Source organism: Onychostoma macrolepis, chromosome 18 (genome assembly GCF_012432095.1).
Source record: "Onychostoma macrolepis isolate SWU-2019 chromosome 18, ASM1243209v1, whole genome shotgun sequence".
NCBI lineage: Eukaryota > Metazoa > Chordata > Actinopteri > Cypriniformes > Cyprinidae > Onychostoma > Onychostoma macrolepis.
This window is the reverse complement of record NC_081172.1, coordinates 29,974,283-29,986,265: the sequence shown is the minus strand read 5'-3', so window position 1 is coordinate 29,986,265 and position 11,983 is coordinate 29,974,283. Positions and strand designations below refer to the sequence as shown.

Sequence of the window (11,983 nt, the reverse complement as noted above, 5' to 3'; positions counted from 1 at the left end):
AAGTCCCTTATGCTCACTAAGTCTGAATCTTTTTAATTAAAAAAAAAAAAAATTGAAACATTATTACAATTTAAAATAACTCTTTTCCATTTGAATATATTTTGAAATGAAATTTATTCCTGTGTTAAAAAGCTGAATTTTTAGCATCATTAGACTCGAGTAGCGACGCTGAGAATTCAGCTTTGATTTATTTTTGGAATAAATTACATTTTAAAATATATTCAAATAGAAAGTTACATACAAAGATGTGCTGTACTTAAATCCCACTTAAGTAGGTCAAGAAAGTAACTGCATTTAATATAAATTGAAACTACAACACATTTTAATGTAATTGTAAATAACATACAATTAAGTGTCTGAAAATGTTACATTCATAATATTACTCTTTTTAAAAGTATTCAAACCGAACACACTGCCTCTTTTAAAACATATGAAGTGTGTCAAACTTTGACATATAAACTAATGTTGGTCTTTGGTGCATATTGCATAACTGGGATGCTGTTTTGACCAATCAGGACCAGATCTATCCATTTCAAACTAACCACAATCATGCATATTTGTCCTGTATATCTTTTGACAGTCCCCTTTTCATGGATGTAGGCCCTTGCCTCTTCAATCTGAGAATCAATGGCAGTGAAGGAAGTGCAGAGGTGTGCTGGCAGTGATGCCTGTCCGGGCCTGTTTGTGGCTGTGAGTGAGGGAATGTGTTTTTCTTTTAATTATATTGTGGGAGCTGTTGAGCTCTGTCTGACAGAAGCCCTGATAGCTGTTTCTCACTAAGCCCGATAACAAGGCCCTGTTGGGCCGGGACTAAAGCCACGGCACTGATGAACAAAAGACAGGAGCTTTAGTCAGGGGTCCGCAAACTGCTGACTCTCAGCGCCAGCTAATGCAGCATTCTGTCCTGTCTCCCTGTTGTCGGCCTCTGTCCACATCCTTCTCTTTTTTTTTTTTTCTCCACTGCATTCTCGTTCACTTTTGACACCAACATGCCCCCCAACAAAGAAACCCGAAATCACACTCTCTGTGTCTACCTCCGACCCCCTCCTGTATCGGTTTGCCCTCTCTTCCCGAGTCAGTGACCGTCTCCGCTTCATGCTCGCTGGAAGTGATCTGCTCACAGCACCCGGCCCGAGGTCTGACCCGTATCAGTGGTGCGTGGGATGCGTGAGCGTGTATCTTGTCTTCTGCCATGTGTGAGTGTCTGCGAGGGATCTTCCGTGTCACCTGGACACCCTCTTCAGATGCAGGTGGGTTTGCTGACCCCTCGTGAAAAAGAAGTGTGCTCAACTGTATTGAATGTTCACTTTCGAATCTTACAAGTGTATTTTTAAACACTACTTGTAGACAATATAATATTAATTAAATAAAAGACTACTTAAGTTGCACTTAAAGAGAGATTCTTTCATGACAATGTTTCTTAACACACTTTTAAGTAGCGCACTTTGTGATTTTGTGATGTCAAATTAAAAGCTTTACGTTCAAGTACACTTTGTATTGACTAATATACTAAAGCACATGTAAAGTACTTGATTGTAATTTGAACTATAGTGTTATTTGATATTACAGTAAAAGTTCACATATATTTTAATTGCACTTTACCATTACATATATTTTTAAATGCATGACATACAAGCTTCAATAGAAATGACATTAAAGTATATTTTAGTTTACTATGAACCTTTAACCATATTTCAAAGACAATAGAAATAATTATGAAATTTCATATACCCCCGGTTTCACAGACGAGGCTTAAACCTAGTCCCAGACTAAAATGTAAATCTGAGCTGTTTCAACTGAAAGAAACTTACACTGATTTATCTTAAAATATATCGATGTCTTTGTTTTGTCTCAAGATGGACACCAGTAATGTTTTTTTTTTTTCTAAGGCACGATTATAAAAATGACTTAAGTATCCTAATTGAACTATGGCCTAATCCCAGCTTAGTCTAAGCCCTGTCTGTGAAACCAGGCCATAAAGTTGTACTCAAGTGACACTTAAAAAAACAAACTATCAAAAAAAACTATAATACACTTTAATTGTAAATAACATTCAATTAAGTGTCAAAAACATTGCATTCAATTCACAATTAAGCATATTCTGTTTGTATAGTATATTATTTCTGTAATAATTACTGTTTTTAAAAGTATGCTAAAATCACAAGGGACTGCAGTCAGTAGTGTGTGGCTATAGTGCATTGTCCTCAATTTCAAACTTCTTTTATACACTAGAAGTTGAAGATAGTGGTTAAGTTTCTTATAAGCTCATTTCAGTGATATATATACTGTTGGATCCAGATCAGAAGCTCAGACTTCTCCTTAAATCAAACCAGTTCCTCTTTTAACATGTTTTCATTTAACATGCAAGCAACTACATTCAGGTCACAAATTAAGTACATTAAGTGCCATCTCAAAAGTGTGCTAAAGTGCATTTCTTTTACAAGGGTGGTCAAGCTCCGACACATTAACGGTACTAATTATAACTTGGTTATATACATTCATTTTGATGTTTTGCGATCATCACTTGAAATTGGTTATTACCGTATTATACTAATTTCTGTTCTTATATCAAATGTTTTTGTAAATGACATAAACCAATTAATACCACAAAATGTCAGCATTTTACAAGCTAAAACTTACTGATGTTTGTGTTGTTGTTTTCCTGCTGAAAATGATGTCACTTCCTGGTGAATGATGTCATTAAGGATCTGGCTTTTTGATGAAACAGAGGACACAGTTAATAATTCATAATAATCTATTATTTATCAATTGCATGTTAGAGGAGCACAACAAAAACGGTAACATCTGCTCTAAACAGAGCTTTGAAATGATTCCGTTATTAAAGTTACTTAAAATGACTTAAATTCATTTGCTCCCCAGCTTGTCAGTTACAAATCATTTTAAAAGAAAGGTGAAGTTTTCGAGTTGGCAGATTTTGTCTTTCAAATATTTACAATGGCTTATCTGAGAAAGAAAGGAAGAATGGCGGATCTATATTTGCTTTTCTTGATCAGGATTTCAGTGATGAATCAATGTCGAAAGATATCGTAGAAAACATACATTTTTCATCCCTCTATTTTGCTTTGTCATGTGATCAGTCACAATGCCTGTCTGTTAGTCCATCAGCGTCATCTACACCCAGCTGTCTGTTCTGCTGATAGCTGCATTCGTTAATAAACTGGACACCTCACCTTGTGCCAGGGAAGCCGCTCCAGCTCATTCGAATGCCTGTCCATCCCATTATGCTGCTTATCCTACTTTTATGTTTTGAAACAATGCAGGCATTACAACAATGTGAACACCCCGACTGCCGGGTGCCCGGCTACAGGCTTCAAGTGCTATTTTGCTATTTTGACCCCGTGGATGCACCTGCATGTCACGCTGTGGGGATAATGAATTTTGGCAGTGTCTTGTGACCGGTTAAGAGTTGTTTGGGCACCGGCCCGGCTCGGTTTCAACACGGGCGGGTTGCCCAAAAAACAAGCAGACATGCCTCGCTGCTGAATAGAAAGCTACTTGTGCAAGCGCTATCCTTGAGTGTTAAGCCCGAGACAACAGCTGCCAGACCTCAAGAAAGTCAAACTGTCATTTTCCCTTAGAATAAACACAGGCCTATCATTCCGTCTTGTTTTTGGCTTTAGAGGACCGAAAATACCCCATCATAACTTCTTTTTACTTTTCCAGATGTTTGGATTTTGCTTGTTTGAATAGAGTTTTGTTTGTTACTGTTTCACTGTAAATCTGCATCGAGTCCTCCGGGGAAGTGCGTATTTATGAGTTGGGAAGTCATAGTTACACTATTAGGTCACTTTGGTTGCGCATGATAGTGATTGACGATGTACCTTTTCTACAAAAAAATCAACACATTTTTTTATTAAACTCTCTTTCTACAAATGATATACTGATGAATAAAGAATGCGCATCAGGTGTGGTTTTGCTTTTTTATGTTTTTATTTCTTTTATGAAGGTGTTGAGTGACAGGGTTTCTAAGAGTTTCATGCAAGACTTTTAAAAGGCCTTTTAAAGACCAATTAAAGAAAACAATTCATCAATATGAAAATGTTGAAAATATGAAAACAACTCATGTCCAGTGTTATTTTAGTATCATTGAGATTTATACATCATCTGAAAGCTGAATAAATAAGCTTTCCATTGACGTATGGATAGGACAATATGTGGCTGAGATACAACTCTTTAAAAATCTGGAATCTGAGAGTGCAAAAAAAAAAAAAAAAATCAAAATATTGAGAAAATCGCCTTTAATGTTGTCCGAATTAAGTTCTTAGCTATGCATATTACTAATCAAAAATTAAGTTTGGATATATTTATGGTAGGAAATTCACTAAATATCTTCATGGAACATAATCTTTACTTAATATCCTAATGATTTTTGGCATGAAAGAAAAATTTATAATTTTGACCTATACAATGTATTGTTGGCTATTGCTACAAATATAGCCTACCTGTGCTACCTATGACTGGTTTTGTGGTCCAAGGTCATATATATTATTTTTTAATTATATTTATATATTATATTTATGTTATTATATAATTAGGTTTTGTGTGATTTTATGTCTTTTATTTTGTCATTTTAGTGCATCAAGTTAAACTAATTGTAAATGAGAAATGTTGCTTTGGCAACTAGCTGAAATATATATTTTTTATTATTATTTTACATTTAATTTTATTTCATTTTACTTGAAACTTTATTTAAAACTTAAACTTTTACCTTAAGGCTATTAATTCATTTGTGGAAGGGTGAGTTACCTATAAGACTTAAATCTATTCATTATATATTCGTAATTGTACAATATTGTTTTGTGCATAGAATAAATATACGTAATTTCATTATTTTCAACAAATTCATCATCAGACTGCACTGTAAAAAAAAAAAAAAATTGAATTTAAAAAATAATAATTTTTACCAGCTTCAGCAGATTTTTGAGTTTGCTCAACTTATTTTTGTGGGAGATTCTCAAATTTTTGTTGTATAAACTTAAAACAACAAGTTGAGAAAACTCAAAAATCTGCTGAAGTTGAAACTGGTTGCCTTAAAATTTTAAGTTGTCTCAAATTTTTTTTTTTACAGTGTGCGTCCATGGCGTCTGACATTTTCTCACTGACACGCCCACAACTCAGAAATCAGGCTTAAAAAAAGTTTACTTTCCCGCTCAGAATTACGACTTTTTGGTGACGTTAATGTCCGTTCAACCTGTAAAATACGATCTTTCCGACATGACTTGAACTTACCATCAGCCCTGAGTCATATTCTTGTGTGTTATGATAGTAAACTGTCCGTGTCCGTATAAGACTGGCTCTGACTCCTGCTCTCCCACCCTCTGTATATGGGGCATCCCACTGGCTTCATCCAATTAGATTGCTGACCGCCTCCCCTAACAGAAACCATAATAATACTGCAAATGTCCCGCTCCGTAGGCGTCAGTCAGAGAATAAGCTGGCAGAGAGTTGGGGGGAGAAAGAGAGTTTGTTACTGAGGGAATAACTGATTCTGCACAAGGAAACACTCAATAAAGGTAGGTAATAGAGGACTTGTGTTGGGTTACGTTGGGTGACATTACTGTCTGGCTCAATAACAACATGACAAGACTCTCAGACTGACGTGGAAACTTTAATACAGATGTGTAGGATGAACTTGGTAAATTGAGGATTTGCACAAATTTGGTGAAGATTGCTTGTTACTTTTATTTATGTTTTGGTGCTTTCATTATTTTTCTGATAAGAGACCAACTGCTTTAAATGTATTTAATGTAATTTGTGCTAGGGGTTTTATAAGCCCATAATAGGAGAAACTCTAAATGCTGAACAGATGTAGCTTACCTGAGCATCTTAATGTTTTTCCTTGTACTGCCAGTCATACTTGCTGAAGGCACTGAAATGCTGAGTGGCACTGAAGAGGTGTGTGTGTGTGTGTGTGTGTGTTTCTTCTGTATTAGTCTTACACAGTTGCAACAGCTGCGGCCCTGGTCATAAGATCAGTCTCACGGTACTGTGTGGAGTTCATGGCCCAACATGCCATAGTTAAGATAGCAGCATGTGATGAAATACAGCGAGAGTTAAAGAGATAGTTCACCCAAAAATGAAAATCCTGCCATCATTTACACACCCTCAAACCTGTATGAATGTCTTTCTTCTGCTGAACACAAAAGAAGATATTTTGAAGAATGTTTGTAACCTAACGGTCAATGGGGAACAGCAATTAATCAACTCTAAGACTTTATGCTTTATTATTTTTGTCAAAAAATTTTATGCTCTACAGCAGTGCTCAATGTCTTGCAGACTCTGTCAGCGATGTTTGATATGTTTTGATAAACGCTGCAGGTGTGCTTCACTGGAAGCGATATCCCTCAGCCAGCTCCTCCCAACATGAGTATGGGAATAATGTCTGCGTGTGTGATTCTAGTGCCATTCCTGCCATGTTTCAGGAGTCAGATGTGTTAATGGGACACCGTTGCGCTGGGGAGGGGGTCAGGGTACGGGGGGCTCGGAGTTGAGACTTGTCTATGTCACTATAGATAGGCTGTGATGCTGCTGAAATATGCAGACTCTCACACGCTAATCAGGTTCTGTTTGGAGGAAGAGGATCAAGCTGTTGTTCAAACTGATGCTGCTGCTGTGGATGAGGTTATGTCACATTTATTTTACTAATCTAGCTAATTATTATATACAGCATCCCCAAAAAGTATATGCAGTGTGACTGCAGAAAGTATCTAAATACTTTCTGAAATGCTTTGCTTGAAAAGTAGTTTGACATTTTGTTATCCAATGCATTGCAATGACATTTTTGAGGTGTGGCGTAAGTGTCCAAATACCTTTTGGAGACACTGTATCTTAATACAAACAATTACATGAAATGCAATGACGGTGTGCAAATATTGCACAATTAGGTAACAAATTGCAGCGGATGAATGGTATCATGCTACACAAACTGTAAAAGAGTTTCTGGAAGGTCTTTCAAAATAATTACAAATGCATAGGCCACTTATCGATTATTTTCTAAAAGTTAACTATTTGTGACGCGGGACGACAAAACCAGTCTTAAGTGTCAATTTTGACACAAGTGTCTGAATAAATAAGCTTTCCGTTGACGTTTGGTTTGTTAGGATCGGACAATATTTGGCTGAGATGCAGCTATTTGAAAATCTGGAATCTGAGGGTGCAAAAAAATCTAAATATTGAGAAAATCGTCTTTAAAATTGTCCAAATGAATTCTTAGCAATGCATATTACTAATCAAAAATGAAGTTTTGATACATTCACGGTAAGAAATTTACAAAATATCTTCATGGAACATGATCTTTACTTAATATCCAAATGATTTTTGGCATAAAAGAAAAATGAATAATTTTGATCCATACAATGTATTTTTGGCTATTGCTACAAATATACCCCAGCGACTTAAGACTGGTTTTGTGCTCCAGGGTCACATTTAATATAATAGGTAAATAATGCTCACAAGTTGCAAAATTATATACAGTATATTTAGCGTTTACAATATTTGTAATTATATATTACTGATTTATAAAAAGTGGGAACGTTTTTTTTTTTCCATTTTTATTATTATTTTATGATATATTATTAGGTTGGAAGTTAAAGGTCAAGCGGAAAGGGTAATCATGCATTCCTGTAACAGCACTGACGCATGTGACATCATTCTGGTCAACTGGACTTACTAACTACCGACTAACTTGTTTTCTCTCTCAGATTTGGTGTTGGTTGTTATTTTATCTTAGTAAATATCCTAGTTTCCTGTTTAAAGGGAGGCATTTCCTCCTTGGCTTTACACGCCCTCAGGAGAGGCTGCTCCATCATGTGTTCCTCCCCTGAGGCAGGACGTACGTGCCGAGTAAAAATACTAAATTCTGACAAACCAAGAAAGAGAGATTTATTTATTTTTCCCTGTAGAAGCAACTTTTACCCACAAAGATAATTACAGCTAATAAATGTTTCTCATTTCCCTAAAGACAAGAATCTGGACAAAATCTACAATGCAGGATGCGTCACCAATATTTTGCTCTATTTTGCTGGAAGACCGAGACTGTAAATTTTCAAAGAGAACACAGAAGTGAATTTGATTAACATCTACGAACATTTAGGACATAATAATGAACTCAAAGCTAACAAACACAGGTATTAACTGAGAGTCTGAAAACTAATTTTGATTTAATGGGGTGGTTTGTGTCTGCATTAGGAACAAATTACATTGTCATACTTTTACGTTTTAGAATGGGCTCTAAGTTTTGCAAAATACCAAATTAAACGGTCGCCAAAAGACAGGATTTCAGAGATAAACACATTAATCAAAACCAAAACTCGTCTTCTTAGCATCCAAATGAAACCTCCAGACAGTCTCGGATCTTTTCTGAGAATATCAGCAATGCTTCCCCTTATTGTCCTCTTATAAACAGAGAATTGACAGCCATCAGTGACCATAACTGAGCGTTTGACGTGGCTTTGTTTTTCTGAGGATTGCAAAATTTGGATTTTTTTGTGACCCTTCAAAGTTTTTTAATTTTAGTTGTTTATTTTGGACCGTTGTATCTAATGACACATACTTATCCTCGTGTCTTTGTTTGGATTAGGGATGCACAAATACCCATATGGGTAAGGGCTCAGGCATTGGTCCAGTTGTAACTCTTGAGCCATTATCAAGTGCCTATTCTCATACGAAACGATCTTGTGACTGTATTGAATCAACAGCAATAGAATTACTTCTCTATCCTCTGTTGTAAGTGGCTGGCTTGTGTGTTCAATAGGACATAATTGAACAGTGGAGGTTGAGGCAGCTGGACTGAATCGGAGCTAACTCAATTTATATTAATTCTGTACAGCTATATATATTACCAGTCAAAAGATTGGACCTACTTGTTTTTTATTTCTACATTTTTTTCCAAAACTATCAAAAATAACATAAATGAAAGTATGGGAATGATGCATTGACCAAAAAATAGATAAATAAATGAAAAATATACTAAACTAATTATTATGCTAAACATTTTATGTTTATATAAAGAGCAAGTCTTTAAATCAAAACATTTTTCATGATCATAAGTAACAAATTTAGCAAGGAACTGGAAAATCACATCTTAATTTCCCTCTCTATCACTGTTCTCTGTGTTACGCATCAGTACCCATGAATCAGTTAGAGCCATTAATCTCCTGAACTTTTGTTCTAAATTGCATAAATGAGCTTTTCTTACTTTCAGACAAACCTTTTAGTCTCTCAGCTTCTTCCTCAAGTATTCATTATATAATTCAAGAGCATTCATTAACCGCCGTTGAGTTTGGCTGATGTGTGCCCAGCTTGCCTATTGCTTGGCAGCATTTGTAGGAGCTCCAGTGTGAACAGCTCTGTCAATACACAAGCACATGTAGGTCAGGCCAGCGCGTGTTTATATAAAGATCAGATATGTGCAGTACCATTCCAGTCTTCTGTCCCCTCCTCTGGACACACATAGCATCACTAGGGAACAGCTGCCTCTTTCACTCACAAACACACACACAAATATACACACAGACATCCACCAATCCATTTTCCAAACCAACTGTCCTATCGTAGGTATGCTGGAGTCTCTTCCAGCATTTCTGGCCGTAGCACCCTGACAGGATGGCCAGTCGACCGCAAACCAGTGTTATTTTTGTTAACTAAAACTAAAACTATTATAAATATTTTTTATTGAAATTAAGCTGAAATTAAATATAAATATTACAGACAAAAAAGACAAAAACTGAAATAAGTACTACAATTACTAAAATAACCAAGTCAAAAAACTATTGAAATGACATAAGCACATACAAAAACTACTAAAAATTTAACAAAAATAAAATGAATTAATAAAAACTGTAACAGTGAATAAATAATACAAACGTAACACTGTCATAGACACACAGACATTCATATACAAATATTTTTTCCAGTAAGAAAGAAACCAAAAGTTTGTTTTTTCACCCACAGTGTCAAGTGTTTTTATTTTAAAAGTGTTTTTTGTAAAAGTGACTGTAGTAATACACTGAAATAAATAAATTATTCATTGAATTTACTGCATTTTTTTAAGGTAAGTGGTTGCAATCAATTTATTTTAGCTACATTTTAATAAACAAGCAAAATTTGTTTATTTAAATGTAGCTAAAATAAATTGATTGCAACCACTTACCTTAAAAAAATGCAGTAAATTCAATGAATCATTTTTTTCATGATTGCAACATATGCAGAATAACGTGAGTTACACACATTTTATCGTCTTGCAGTCTTACTGATGAGGGGCTAAATAAGGTTGGGAAACGCTCACTGTAAAAAATGACCATGATTTTAATGGTAAAAAACTGTGAAAAAGCTACGGTAAAAACCTGTTAAATGGTTAACGGTAAGTTCACCTAATATATACGGTGAAATACCGCTTATGGAAGCGAAAAAGAATGTAAAATTTACAGGGAAAAAACGTAAATTGACGTTCTCAGAATTCCCTGCATTGCATTTCAAATTTTGTTTCAATTTGATGTTTTTTCTTTGAAATAACTAGGTTTCTTCTTAGTTTTTTCTTATCAGTTATGTTTATTAGGGTTGTATATTACATCTAATGTTGTAAAATTAATGTTTATTGCATATTTCAGTTTAATGAGTCTCACCAGTTTAATGGTGTTTAGTGCTTGTGTGAATGACACTGTGCACCTTCTATATGTTATTATTTAAAAGCTGCTTGTGATGGGCTTTGATTCATCATGTGACTCTCATCACCGCCTGCATTTGGTGGTTATCAGTGTATTTCAAAGGTACAAAACAGATTTCAGTACTTCAATAGGTTGGTATATTAACATTATATCAGTTAATGAAATTACGGTATTTAACTGTAAATTTAAGTTAAAACCGTAAAACCTAAAATGTTGCTACTGTATATTTTACGGTAGCATTCCGGCAACCACAGCTGCCGGTTTTTTACCGTAATTTTTTTTTTACTTAGACAGCTGGCACAGCACGATAAAAGAGCACCTGCTAGTGTTATGTGTGCCTGTCTTGTGTAACAGCCTAGGTTATCCAGTGTGGGTGTCTGAGCCCATTAGAAATTACCCGCTCGCTAGTCTACAGATCTCTTAAATGTTGGTTACACACTCTTACGACAGACACAGATACCAGACACCACTGGAGAATGAGGAATGAGAAGCATGCAGAGAGAGGACACCGTTTGCAGGCCTACTAACCTGATGGCAACTTGATCTATGGTGGGACAGGATTTTTTTTTAGTCCCATAGATAACAGCAGGGTTGATATAGTGAGGTAGGTTTACACTATAGGCAAAGTTGGAGGCCTTGTAATATCACAGAATGAGTTTGAAAAGTTTCAAGAGGATAGAGAATCATGTAAAGCTTTTCCTTTTTTATTTTTGTTCCCTGCTTATCACAACCATGTCAAGTGATGTAGTCCGTTATGAAATTAGTTCCCCTTCCCATGAAATTCAAACACATTTGATCACACGAGACACATTTAAGATGCATTTACAACCAGATGTAAATGGTGATGTGTGGTCAACTGTGACTGGATCACATAAAATGCTTCTTAATATCCTTGTGCTTGATTGTATTGAATGCGCACTTGTTCTTCAAATCTAAAAAAAGGTATTTCAAAAAACTGTACTTGCGGAAAATATGTGACCCTGGACCACAAAACCAGTCATAAGTGTCAATTTTTCAAAATTGAGATTTCTACATCATCTGAATAAATAAGCTTTCAATCGATGCATGGTTTGTTAGGATCAGACAATATTTGGCCAAGATACGACTATTTGAAAATCTGGAATCTGAGAATGCAAAAAATCTAAATACTGAGAAAATCACCTTTAAAGTTGTCCAAATGAAGTTCTTAGCTATGCATATTACTGATCAAAAATGAAGTTTTGATATATTTACGGTACTAAATATCTTCATGGAACATGATCTTTACTTAATATCCTAATGATTTTTGGAATATAATA

The 11,983-nt window shown here is 35.3% G+C and overlaps 1 protein-coding gene across 1 annotated transcript in view; it reads left to right on the top strand.

The window, feature by feature from the left end:
* Positions 1-461: 461 nt before the first annotated feature.
* prx (periaxin) overlaps positions 462-11,983 on the top strand; it is a 35,638-nt gene continuing 24,116 nt past the window's right edge. The window contains 1 exon segment of the mRNA XM_058750828.1: positions 462-1,250. Coding sequence (XP_058606811.1) covers positions 1,193-1,250 — 58 coding nt within the window. The 5' untranslated portion in view covers positions 462-1,192.